At 37.1% G+C, this 14427-nt stretch overlaps 1 protein-coding gene across 3 annotated transcripts in view; it reads right to left on the reverse strand.

Annotated features, from left to right (window-relative positions):
- The window catches only part of VCL (vinculin), a 55809-nt gene that overhangs the window by 18303 nt on the left and 23079 nt on the right, over window positions 1-14427 (reverse strand). For 2 of the 3 annotated variants that reach the window (XM_041404907.1, XM_041404908.1), the window contains exons 3-9: window positions 13019-13169; window positions 11068-11176; window positions 8567-8689; window positions 8147-8307; window positions 2289-2379; window positions 1373-1520; window positions 341-494 (exon numbers count right to left, since the gene is read on the reverse strand). In XM_041404907.1, the coding sequence (XP_041260841.1) occupies window positions 341-494; window positions 1373-1520; window positions 2289-2379; window positions 8147-8307; window positions 8567-8689; window positions 11068-11176; window positions 13019-13169 (937 nt within the window). Of the gene's footprint in view, window positions 1-340; window positions 495-1372; window positions 1521-2288; window positions 2383-8146; window positions 8308-8566; window positions 8690-11067; window positions 11177-13018; window positions 13170-14427 lie in introns of all 3 variants that reach the window. The other variant, XM_041404906.1, reaches the window with a different exon arrangement.

Here is a 14427-nt window from a genome sequence, read left to right on the forward strand (position 1 = left end):
TCTGGTGTTATCCACAAATAAGTCTGTTCAATCTAAAACTATTCTTTTCTTTAATATGATTAATTTATTTGCAAATTCAGGGTGTTCCATCATTTTAATTTAATCACCTTACAATTTTTAGCAATGCCAAGTAAGTTACCAAAAAAGATCATCAACTGAAGCAAAATTCACTATATGCTGTAAATCACTGAATTTAAGATCTTTCTTTTCTAAAGCAAGTATCCCCTCTGTGTTCTTCCTATCAAGCACCTGTGTTTTGTTTGGAAACAACAACAGCAGTTCAGTATAACAGCTCTGACAGTAGCAATGTTCTGAAGTATTTACTAATCACTAGTGGTACCTGAGCAGCATCAATCTTCTTAGCAATTGCCTGCTTAGAGTTGGTCATGGCCTCCAGCTTGCGGGCTGCATTCTCCACTTTGGCAGTGAGCAAGTCCAGACCCTGGGACACCTGCTGGGCTTTCTGCATAGCCATGGGTGTAGCACCCTGTCCTCTGCCCGAGACAAAAACAGCACCACAGATTCAGCTCAGCACTAACAAAAGCTATTTTCTAGTCAACAGGCAACAAAACCCGTTTATGTTTATTCCTAGCAATTACTCCAAGAGATACAGTATTTAACCAGATTTTGCTTCCTCCTTAAGGAAACAAAAAATAACTGAGGAACAGAAGAGATAAAAACTAAGAACATATTTTCCCTATTCCAGAATGTGACATTTAGCATTCTCAGAAGAAATAAACACTTTTTAAGAGTTAAAAAGTAAAGTGATTTAAGGATACAGCTCCATTAAAGTGCCCAGGACAAGGCCTCTTTTCTCCTCTTTTACACACTGTTGCAGAGAGTCAGAATCTGCAGGAGTTAAAGTCTTGCCACATTTAAGCGATGACAACAAGTCAATAAAAAAAATAAATATGAAAATAAAATGTCTTAGCTGCCTCAATCATGTGACACAAAGTTCAACAGGATTTGCCAATGAAGGATAGACAACAACCACCATATGTGATCTAAGATCCCAAAAAACACCCAGAAAGTAGAATATCCATGTATCTTACAGTAATTGGGGTATATCCTCTTTGGAGAACAGACTTAACAGGAGAGTTTAAAATTTCCTTTCTGCCTAATTTGGAGGAAGGTTCTGTGTTAGACACAATCAAAGTCAGAATTACCTACTTTAGCAATTCTGATCACCATATTATGTAATTAACATTTCTCTTATTAAAATATATTATTCTTATCAGAAAAGAAGAGATTGAAGTAAAAGAGGTAAAATAGAGTTCAGGCCTGCTTTTCTACAGGTTAGGAAGTGACAACTGCAGAGAAAACATTTTAATAGCAGCACCTGGGAAGTGTCCATGCCAAGCAAGAGCTTTACCTAGCCCGGAGGTCAGCCAGTTGATCTGTCATTTGGCCCAGGGTTTTGCACGTGCCCAGGATCTCTCTGCGCTCTTTGCCTGCACACAGCTCTCCTGCTTTGCCAGCTTCATCAAGGATCTGCCTTATGGCCTGCTCACCAGCATCCCCTGAGGCACAGGGTCAGTCAGGACAGCACACAAGACATTCCATGACATGCATGAGAAAACTACTGATATCATCATGCCACATGAACTGCATTAGGTTCAGATGTGAAAGCACATTTATCAAAAATGGAGATAGATGCCACAAATCAACAATTCACATCCAACTTTTACAACTGTATTACTTTGGCTTTGATTTCACAGGAAGTCCATCTGATAAGGTCTTTCAACATCCAAATGCAACAGGCTTCTATCGAGTTTTGTTCACTTAAAAGATACATACAAGGGTAAACAAACCCCTTACACAAGTAAAGGTGATTGCAATTAAGCATATTTATGGCAGATTTTCATACTAAAAATTTTATGTCAAGACTGAAAGAAAAACACTGAAAGAGATTCTATTAGGGAAATCTCAAATGATAAACATTTGAAAATATAAAAGAAGGATATTAAATATTAGCCATGGCTACAATTAAGTACTATTCAAATCATAAGTTTTTGGGTTTACTGCTGGAACGCAAATGAAGAACATGTATGTTCCTTAGAATACATATATTTTAGAGACTATTTAGAAACAGCAAAGCCTTCTACATCATTAGCTACACCTTGTTCAATTCCCAGTACCTAAAGGAAGGAATAAATACAGGCACCTTCAGAATGATCCACTGTGTAAGGGTTATTAATGCTTAAAGACCATTTTGTCTTAAACAACAGAAATAATGATACCTTCAAAAATCAAAATACTTTATGCTGTTGTTTGTATTTAAATATTACCTGGAGGTGCATTTGGATCTCTCAGCCAACCTTTTGCCTGATTCATCTTTGAATCTATTAAGGCTAAAGCTCTCTTCATGGCTTCAGTGTCCTTTACAAAAGAGAAACCAGCAAAATGATGCTCAAAACCAAAATATCAAAGCACAAGTAATCAACGCAACCAAAGCTGACAAAGGTTCTATAAAACACAGTCTACTTACAAAAACCCATTTGTATAAGCAGCTCAAAACCCATTTTCAAACTAGCTTTCAAACAAGAAGCATAATTTCTTCTTTCCAGTTAGAACAAACATTTTCATTTCACTCAAAATGCAAAAATTATGCATGCAATTTTAGTGGTCTTTCTGTTTCTTTATTTACTAGTGCTTTAATTCTAAAGTTGGAGCTCTAATAAGCACACATCTTGGAGTTAGTTCCATTTTACATCAGGGCACACAGAAGAGTTGGGATGCAATTGGAGTATCAATATCTGGTAATTGGCCAGTGAATTTTACTACTTACTTCAGTGTAGGAGGCTACACATCTGCATTTGTCACCTGCTCTGCTTAAAGTCAAACAGTTACTGATTATAGAAAAGTAAGACTACCAGCTAATTTCTCAAAGTCTCAGATATGGAGTTGAATGTCTTTGGAGATAAACACATGTATTTACATGTGATTGTTTAAAACTCTGAACTCTTCTGCCAGGATGATCTAAGAAGCTGCTTCTTTCACTATTATGCCACTACAATCCAACACCCCTGGCTGCAGGGGAAACAATCTCCCAGTTCTGATTCTCTGCACAGTCTGTACATTGTTCATGTGCCATCCCTCCACTAGAGGCCACAAGTTTTCCATCTTACATCAATGGAAGGACAGTGAAAGCAGTTAACACGTACCTAAGTAAGAAGTTGTAGAAAAGCCAAAATAGCTTTTAACCACACATATCATGCAAGTGATTTGAAATGCATCTAAGATCCCATGACTGGTATAGAGATGACAAAAAGAAGCCTGGCTCTCACACAGCATCTGAATCAGACTGCCCATGTCCAATTCTTTTGAAGAGAAGCCTACTACCATCAGTGACCAGAATCTTGCTACAGCATATGCTATCCTGACAGCACTAAAGAAATGCCATATTTTGTGGACTTGTTCATTCTGTATGCTTAGTCTCAAACATACAACACTAATATTCTGACATTTTTATTCAGGTATGTTGGTCTGTCATTCATAAGGTGCTATAATATAATTCAGCAAGCAACTTTCTAAAATGTCATGTGATGCAGCTGAATATTTTTGAAGGCTCTTGAATCACAGCCTGAGAGAGAGCACCAAAAGCAGAATTATTTTCACCTGGACGACTGGGTCACAAATCTAGAAACTGGGTCTCCAAACTTAGCTGGGACCTGTTTGAAAAAACTTCTGCAAGGTCAGATATACAGCTAGGGGTGGGAAATGGGCACATTATTCTAAAAGTCATCCTCTCTATAGCTCAAGCATTGTGCATTCAATGGATTATAAGAGACAAGCAAATATTCATTGACTATTCAAATGCGTATATAAATCTTACTACCTAAGAAGGCAGGTGTTACTGTGTTCTGGTGTTTATATCAGGCTGAAACCACTTTAGATGAAATGAATGGTCTATTTCAGGCCTGTCTACCCAGAAATAATTTGAAACAACAAAGTGAATTTATTAAAAGGCAACAGATGTTTCCAATGAGATGGTAGGAGTGGGTGGAGAAAAGCAGTGTCGGGAAAACTGTCTTTGCTCCTCCCTTTTTACTCACACAGGCTTTTGTATTGTCTCAGCTGCCTGCAGAGTTGCAGTTTCAGCAGAATTATATAGAAGCTTCTGAATCTGAAGTCTGATATCTGAGGACAAAATCATGGGTGTTCCAGATTTTGCACTCATGATTTTTTACTTGCCAGCACTGCCCCAGCAGCAGCAGGATCCATCTGCCCTGTCCTATGGAGTTACATAACTGGATTGCTCTGCAGGGTAAGTCTGGCTATCATGTGTTCCCCTGCACTCATGTTGACAAAATACTGTCCCATTTTCCTACTTAAAAAAATCTGGTGAAATCCTAGCATAGCAGTTGAAGTGTTTCAAGATAACTGCTCTTAAAGCACCAATTTCCCATCTGCAGAGCCCAAGGAATCCCACTCAGCTATAGCCTGATCAGGAGTTTTCATTGCAGTGAGCTGAATAATGCAATAGAAAACTAGAATGCATCCTTAGCTACATTTGTTGGTACAGCACTTCTGTGTCTGCCAGAGCTGTGTCTGGTGTCAGATACCTGGCAAGCCACGAAGATATAGCCATACTAAAAGGTCTGGACTTACCAACTAATTAAGGCTATTAAGAAAGAAGGAAGACAAAAGCAGAAACACTATCAGAAAAAAAACCACAGCAACTTGCTCAAGGTCTCACTGCTTAAAAGTGTCTTGAGTGTCCTGATTTCTGTAGCTGTTTAAATACTTTATTCCTGCCCCAAACAGCTACATAGGTTTAAAATGTAACTCTTTGGGATTTGCCAACAGAACATAATTTGCAAGCATGAACATTTTCTTAATTCCTACTGCTCTTCTGCAAAAAAAAATTATAGTTTTATCAGCAAAAATTGATTCTTTCCCTCCTCTCCCTGCCAACAGTTCCCCTGTTACCAAAAGGAAGTTTATTAACAAAATCAGCACTATTGCATTTTCAGAAGAGGTAAACTATTTCAGTTAATCACATTAAATAACTAGGGCAACAGTGTCTGAAGGGAAAAGAGCAAGCTGGATTTGTTCCAAACCAATTCCTAAAGCAAATATTATTGAAGACCCTTCCATGCATCATTTCTGCCACCACCAAGAATTTTGAGCTTATTCAGGGCGCAGGTAGTATTGGCTCTGCTATGCAAAAGAGCAAAATAAATGCTACACACTCCAATACTACACAATTCCTTGCTGGATGTCAAACACAACCTCTGACTCAATAAAGTGGTCTAGTCTAAGGATATCTGCATTTCATGACCAAAGAAGGCAATGTTGGAGGAAATAGGCAAAGCCAGTGTTCTGGCAAGATAGACAGCTTAGTCACCATTCAGGGTTCAATCCTGCAAGATATCTCTCAGCTTCTTACAACTGTTAACTCCTTCCAATTCCATGGAAATGACAAACGTTTGAATTCAGTATTACTTCAAATTCATTTCAAAATAAACACTAAATACACAAGAGAAAATTGAATTCCTCTGTAAAACAAAAAATTAAAGGAAAAAAGTTCAAAGCTATGAATGAAAAAACATGTACAATTCTTTTTCCCAAGATTTTGTCCAAGAATTCTATTTCAGTTTTAAAACACCATACTATTTTTAAAATCCAGTGTAAACAGAGATTATTGCAATCCAGTAACAGTAATGTGCAGAGTCCAGAAAGACCAACAGAATAGTTTACCTACTGCTACAACTCCTACAAAAGCTACAACTTTGGCTCCATACCTTGTTCATTCTCCACTATCTCTACACAGGCTGTGATAACTCAAGGTATAAATAACTCCAGATGAAATAAACATAAAATAAAGTCCAACATCAGCAATAGCATGTACTATACAGAATAAAATTCAAGGCTGGGCATCCCCAAACACCTTACTTTATTCCATAAAAGCATGGGGGAAATCTTTGTTTCACCACCATCTCCCTCCTAGCAAAATAACAAGTCAATTATTAGATATGTGTGCAAATACAGGATAATGTCTGTGACAGGTGGCTGTTAGTAAACTACTTTCTGCTTCTTCATTCCACTACATTTTTCAATTCAAATGCTTTGTCATCACTGTTTGATTAATGCCAGGTGCTAGTTACAAATCATCAGGATTCAAAAACAAATACAATTAAAAAGTTCTCAGTTCAGAACAGAATGATACTTTGATCATACTACTCCACACAACATACTTATGCATTAAGCATAATGACCAATATTTTCCATTAGGAAATACTGCTAATATACCAATTGTTTTCTTCATTAAATCCTTTATTAATCTTCCTCACCAGAAGTATGAATAAGAATTTCCAAAGCCTAAATTGCCAACTCTTTGCAATATTTTCTTTACCACAAAAATTTCCTAATTTGTTGTGTAAAATAAAATAATATTTCATAAAATACAAGAAAGCTTAAATCCAAAAATAAAACTGAATTGAAAAAGTACCCATACAAGACTGCACCTAGAACAAGCCTAGACCTAAAGAACATGAACCATCTTAAATGAAGGAAGGCTATGGGTAAAACACTATGGAATAGGCAAAATTCCTGACTTAGTAAAGCTTTCTGGCCATGCAGAAAGCTCATTCCTGCATGACTGGAGCCTTTATTTGTCACTACAGAGACTCATAAATTAACATAAAAGCATTCAGCAAGAATGTGCTGTAAAATCTTGCCCTAACTCTAATCAGATTCAGAAAGAGTCTTGATGCAGATCAGCTTGCAATTACCATTCTCAGTGACAGCCAATGCTACACACAGCTAGACAGAGCTATTATGATCTTTTTAAAACTGTGTGTATATCCGTAAGTATAATGCCAGTGTCACAGCTGGCACACAGAGAAGTTGCACAGCACACAGTCTGCACACAGCACAAAATCCCACAGACATGCTTTTTTTGGGTTTAGTACAAGGTAGAGGTGGAGGGTGTGGAAGAAAGCTTACCTTCTAAAGGTGAGAAAAGGGTAAGAAACAGGACAACAAAAACAGAGATGCGTACAGTAGTCATAATAAGGAAGTGATAGTGACAAAATAAATCAAGAGGCAAACTAAGGGTCAAGTGCCAAACAACATAGGCCAAAGTGATTTTATATCTTGGTTACATCAATGTTAGATTTCCTGCTAAGCTTCATTTACTGACCAGTCTGGCTTCAGGTCTCAGTAAGTTTTCCATAACATTTATGCTTTTTTGTTGCTCATAGCATTAACCCTTAAAAAAAAGATCTTCAGCAACTTACTTCCAAGTACTCAAAAAGAACTTGGCAGGCATTTCACTTACGCAGCTGCATGTATTTGTAAGCCCACAACACTTAAGATTCTGTCTGTCAGACCTGCTTTACAGTCTTCTAGACACTTCAGCATCACTTCAGAGCAGCAATTAGCTCCAGGTAAGTGGCTGCAGTCAGTCACACAGCTGAACACTGAGGTGTCAGAGCCAATCCTGTCCATAAGCCAGCTTCACAGGCATCAAACTGACCCAGAAAGCCTCTTCAAGCTAACAGATTTCTTTGAGATAAGACAAAATCCTGAAATTTACTCTCATGCCCAGAATAAAAATGGGGCAGGGAGAAACGGGGCGTGTGTTTAAGGAGGAAGCCCCCAAAATTGACTAAAATTTCTCAATTCCAAGCCTTCTGCACGAGGAATACAACAGTAGCCTATCTTTTCTGGCAGGATCTAGAAGGAAAATCTCAATCTCACTTAAGAGACCAGTTGATTGTACAATAACTTTTATACCTAACTTTCCTATGTCAAAAATTATTATGTATGGTAGTTATACAAAGAGAAAATATCCTTCTCTGAGTGGAATACACTATATTCCAGGACTTTCTAACGATGCTGAAACTAAAGCACAAATAAATCTGTCTTCTGTTTGACCACTGAGTTACAGTAAACCATTGAACTACCTTCAAATGCCACACTAGTTTAACCTTGCTTATTGAAAGCTCATTTTGAAAGATACATGAATATATTTATCTCTGAAGATATTTGACCTTTTAGAGATGATATGATGTGATTACATAGTGTTACAAAACTGATGCGCTAATACATATTTCAGTGGTCTCAAAAGCAAAAATTTAAAAGGGTAAAACACAGACAAAAACTAGACTTGCACATACAAATGTTGCTATGAAAATACCTTGCTCGCCCAGGCATCTTCATCCCAGGAAGTGAGTTGCAATACACGAATTATTTCATTTATCTCAGCACTCATTTTCTCTACTGTGAAATTGCGGTTTTTCAAGGCCTCTTCTATTCCCTGGCTTTTAGAATTTTTTGTGGTTACAAAAATCTTCATAGCTGTAAAAAAACCCAGAGATTAGAAAAAGGTATATGCAAGACCAATCAGTGGTCAAGTTGACCTTCTACTGTATTTATATGGAACATTTTCTTTTGCTTGGACCGTTTTATCTCAAAGAGATTACAGTTTTAATACAAGAAGCACAATTACTTGCAATTTATTATAGATGTCGAGATTATTTTTAATTAACATAAAACACAGGAACTCCAGTTCAAAACAGTAATTCAGAATAGTATTAAAGAAGCAAGCAAAAAATACCTGAAATAAGTACTGGCAACAGCTCCTTCACTGTATTCATGGAGTTTACCAGCATAACCCTGTGCTCCTGATGAGTTAGTTCCTGTTGTCTCTCGTCAATCATTTTGGCCATCTTTGTCATTCCTAAAGATTGAAGTAATTGAACACTGAAACACTTGAAATTTCTAAACAAGAATAAGGCATAATGATTGATGCAAACTCTATTGAAGTTTAAAACTTTTGTATTAGCAGCTGTTACTTGAAACACATTCCAGATACTTCAGAGATGTCACTTATTCAAAACCTGGCCACTATGTAAAGTAGAAAGACTACTCAAAATTCTTGATTTAAAATCCTATCAATAAAATAGGAAAATACTTGAAATTACTGGTTTAGGATATGAAGTCACTTAATGAACACTGAAAGCTGATTTAAGGGGTGGGGGGAGGGTGTCATGTTTTCTGTTAAGATTTAATCCATGCCTTAAGTGAAGGACAGAAAAAGGAAACATCAGGATTTTGTTTGTTTGCTTGAAGATTCTACCAGAGGTCAAGAACTGTATTTATTTACACTTCATATCTGCTAGAAATATTTCAGTACCCTAGAAGCCTGAAAAGAATTACATTTATTCTAGAGCAGTAGCTAAGACCTGTGAGGTTTACCACACAGTGCACATGGAAACTTCAGACACAGCTTCATAAAAACTTAAGATTATTTAAATTGGTGCTCTTGTGCTCTTTTCTCCTCCAGGGTATAAAACTGGAAGGAAGTTACATATTCTTTGGCTGAATTACCTTTCTGCTGGTTAGCATCTTAGGCATTTTAATACTGCTTTCATGACATCACTGAAAAGTAGTAGGATCCTCACACTGACAGCCAGAGAGGCAAGCTGTGCAGAACCACATTTCCTTTTAAATGACAAAAGCCTTAATAGGTAATCATGTTCCTCTCTCTAGCTCCAGCATAAAACCTATAAGCATTTCCTTGACTTTAAGTGTACCTGCTGATACTCCTGTTATTTATATAGTATTCACATGAATGGTTAAGTTCAAATGCCCAATAATAAAACTACAAAGAACAAGGACTCTGGGCTTTACATTTTGTGGGCATGGGCTGCAGATGTTGAGCAGCAGCCAGCTCAGGCAAAGACAGAGCTTCTCCAGTATTCCAGAAGCACAAGGCACACTATTTATTCAGAATACCATGAGTTTAGAGATTATTTGCAATAAAGGTAACAAGCCTATATCTCTAAGAAACTTAAGACACTTACCCAAGACCTCTGTCATACATATGTAACAGCAAATTCTGTATGTGAGGTTCAGTGAAAAGACCCAAATGCTTGTAACTGAGCCCAACAGAGCAAACTGAATTTAGGGGAAGCTTCCATGTTAAAGATACGTAAGGCAATAACCACAGAGAAACTAAAAATGTATATACCAAGTAAAAAAAAAAGTTTCAGGGAAAGAAGATTGCCCTTTTGTTTTATCTTTTCCTGTTCAAAACGAGGCAAAAACTATTTAATTGAAGGTAATTTCTGATGGGAAATACAAGTTTAGAGAACACTATACCTCCATTTGGAATTTCAAAGCTTTTCCACATCTAGAAACAAGGTCAAGTATACACTTGTTAAATAAAAACAGCATAATCTAGAAACGTGCTCTGTGCCATGACAGCTCTTAGTCATTTCATTTATCACCTAGCCACATTACACAAGTATTTATAAAGTACTAACTAGATTCCTGCTGGTTTTACATAAGCATTCTTTAGTTCAGTGTAATTTTAATTCCAACATCTTCCTACACTACCACCACCACATCTTGATTTTACACAATGCATTTGTTAAATACTTTAGCTACTTCATGCTGAAGCTAAAGCATTTGAGCTAGCAGATGACACAGATTAATGGTAGGTTTCCTCTAGAGCAATAAAGAGATAGAGACAGCAGCTCCTCACTTAGCAATCACTTCCACCACTCAAAGTGTGAGTTAACACAGAGAAGTAACCAGTAGTGAAGGAGCATCAAAGATCAAACACACAATTTCCATAACAGCTGGGTTTTTGTATCATACTTCAAGACAGCAATTTCTGCAACCTCATTAAGATGTTAACATATGACATGTAGTATATACTATTCCAAGAAATTCCTACTGGGCCTAACTATCTCAGCCAGTGCAGACATTTTATCAGCTTAATGGATTTTATATCTGAGTGCTTAGTTACACAGCTTTTTCTTTCTTTCTTTTTTTGTTTTATCCTTACTAACACATGCTTACGTCCTTCACAGTACAGGAAAAGTACAGTGCATATCATTCACATGCACATCTCATTTAGCAACATCTTCTGCATTCTTAAAAAAGACTGTGAAACAGAAAGAGTCATTCTTTCCAATAGAAGCTTCCAAAGCAACTGCTTTACCATCATCCCAGGGTTCAAAACTTGGGGAAGGAAGACGCTGGCAGAAGAACAAAGTAGTGGAAAAGACTATACTTAATATATTTATGAAAGACTGGAGCAAATCAAACCTGGCCCCAAATTCTTCGTGTAAGTCACCAGATCCTCCATTGTCTCTACCACTTCTGCCACAGTCAAATATTCCAATATTCCTTTGCAGACACGGATGATTTTACGGACCTAAGAGAGAAACATCCTGTTATTTCTTAGCTGAAGCTAAGTAACACTTCCATTAGAAATGCAAACCTGTTATTAGAACTGTTCAGTTATAGCACTTACTAATAGGGCAAATGGGCAATCATAAAGGTATGAGATCCTGAATAAGTTACCCAAATTCCATTAATCAAGTGCTGTAGTGGCAAGCCAATACTTAATCAGCTTTCCACTACTCAGAAATGCAAAATCCTACTTCTAATATTTTCACTTTGTATGATAAATGAAGGAGAGCATTGAGAAAATAGGTTAGAAAGAGCTTCATCTGTGTATGCTGTCATGCTTGAAGTTTTTCATCACAATTTCATCAATAAAATATTTAACTTAAATCACAAAGCAAAGCTACTTAGAAAGCAGACTTCAGGCTTTCAGAGGAAATATCATTTACCATACAGCTTTACATATGGATAAAGCATTACCCAACATTCCAGCAGGGAAGATAGATCCAACATCTTAAACTTTCCAGAAAAATCTGTGAAGGCTGTACTTCATTTACTTCTGGACCTCTGCCTCAGCTTAACTTTTTTCAGTCTACATTTGATTCCCAAACAGTTCTCAGTCAGTAAATATTCTAACCTCTGAACCACATTACTTCTGACATCACGACATACAATTATTATGGAAGAACAAGTTAATTGACATTTAATTTGTATCAACCACGTCCGGCGTTTAGCACCTAGAAAAGACCAAAGGTTCTTCTGAAACTCATTTCAGTTTTTCCCAATGTTACTTTATACAGAAACATAGGACAGACACCTGCCAACTTAACTACTTGTGAAAAATCAATCATTCCTGAATAATGAATTTCTTTTCATTAACAAGGAGTTGTCAGGTGAGTCCCACAAAGCATTAACTTCACAAAAGTCAATTCATTTCCTAAACACCAGAAAGAGAGATTAAAAGCTATTAAGTTCCTTGAAAGCCCCATAACACTTCGATTAGTAACACTTCTATTAAAAACCATTTCAGAGGAACACGCTAACATTGCCATGAGACAGTTAAATGAAACAAGGATACCATGTTAGATTACTCAGAACAGCAAGAGGAGCAACACAATTCCACAGGTTAACCAATTGTAGCAGAATTAGGATTGCCATCAGCATTTCTTACAGCATGATCTTTCTTATTCAGAAATAAGAAAGACTGCATCCCCAGAAAGAGCATGAAAACTATGATGTGTAACCAAAAAAATTTCAAACATGAGACATTTACATTTCCTTGCAAGTGTGGCTCTTTTTTTGTACATATGAGGATGGACAAACAGCACTTCTGAGTCAGTTTCTGGCTAGTGTAACAGTCAAAATTAGTCAAAATGTAGCAACTGTTAGACCTATCAGAATACATATTCTGCCTGACTAGCCAGACAATCCAAATTTGTATTACCTCCCATGCCCCAAGGCCAGTTAAATTGCCAGAGCTAATGAGCCAGACAAACACATTAGAAAGTGGCCTAGGGCTTTTCAAGGAAGGGATACAGAAAATATAAGGATCAGTAAAGTGTAAGGTGAAGGGAATACAGAAAAGCATCAGGAAGGTATCAGACAATTGATGAGATCTGGCCTTTTTGAGCAATAATCACAGGCAGCACCTAAATATTATGTCATGCAAAAATGCTCCTAACAAAACAGAGCAACAAGTCTTAAGTTCCTTCAGACAGAACGGAATGCAAAATATGTTTCAAATCAAGCTGAAACTGTCAAAACCTCATTAATCTATTTAATAGTTTGGTTTAGCTAATTTAGTTGGGGGACATTTTAATTAATAATGCCCTTGTGCAGGCGCTTATGTCGGTCGGGCTGGGATTCCTACCTCTGCTTCATCGAATGTCAGGAGCAAGTCTGATGTTCCAGAAAGGATTCCTCTTGACCCATCAATGAGATAGTCACGAGCTGGTACTGAGTAGGGATCTGCCTGCAGCATCTGGGCTGCCCGCACGAGTTTGGTGCAGGCGTTCTCCACTCTGTGGAAAGCCAGCAGACAACATTTGCTGATTAGCTTCTGTCTGAATGACAACAGGCTTGAGGAAGTTTTATCCTTACCATTTGAAGCAGCACAAGGGAACTGATCATTCTACACCTTTATGGTTTAAAAGATGAGAGTATTTATTTTATTTTTTCTAACAGAAAGTCACCAGCAACCATACAATCCAGTTTTTCAGAAGTCACACAACCTTCCTACACAGGAAACATCTGAATTACCCCTTACAGAGCACATAGTACAGTGTAATTCAGGAGAGCTCCCAACCCAGCAAAATACCTTACATTCTTCATTACAAGGGCAGGGAACAACACAATGATTCTTTTAGGACTTCACAATCAAAGTAACTGTTAACTTTTCTCAGCCTTGTATATGCATTGCTATTCAAGCAGCAATCACTATTATAAATATTAAATTAGGACAAAATAACAGTTTTAAGAAAGACACTGTGCTCTAGTCAATGAAGCTGTAGTCCAGGTCTTCAGAATGTTAACACTCATAGAAAGAGCATTTTAAATAACCACAAAATGAAGTGGTAAGGTGCAATGTTCAAATGCATCTTGCAATTCCAGACATAAAAGCAGAAAGATTTTGCAAGACATTACAGTATGTAACTACAGTAACACAAAAGGTACTTACAATAAGATAAGCTCTGAAATTAGGTTCCATCAAACTATTTAATAGAATAATTTTAAAATATCAAAAATTGGAAGACTGAAAATGTTTTGATTTTGTTCTCTTGCAATAACTTGGTGACACCTTTGGAGAATAACAAATTCAGACTTCCCTTTCATGTTAGCTATGCTACTCTTGACTGTAGTTATTGACTGCACTTTCTTCCACTGTCTCCCATTTAAGTCTAGTGTAATTCATAATGCTCTGTGCATGTGAATGCCATGTGCTCATTCAATAGCATGAGGTTCCAACAAACATAAAACACTTCTACTACAGCAGTGCTACCTCTTATGACCACTTTTGCATGCTTGTCACATAGCCCGTTTTCTACTGACCACTTGGGCACACTCTTTTATCATACTTTAATAAAAATACTTTTGAAAAGTTATAGTTAACCCATTCCCCCCACACCATGTTCTTTGCTAACACAAATATTAGAACTTAATGGTTACATCTAAATTTAACAAGTAGAAATAAGACACCCCTTACAGGAAAAAACACTTTTGTCCAGAGAGTAAACTTTTCAGCTAACAGCTCCCTAGAATGGATCACACTGGACGAGCTGC

The sequence above is a fragment of the Onychostruthus taczanowskii genome, unplaced genomic scaffold (genome assembly GCF_017590055.1).
Source record: "Onychostruthus taczanowskii isolate IOZ18803 unplaced genomic scaffold, ASM1759005v1 scaffold22, whole genome shotgun sequence".
NCBI lineage: Eukaryota > Metazoa > Chordata > Aves > Passeriformes > Passeridae > Onychostruthus > Onychostruthus taczanowskii.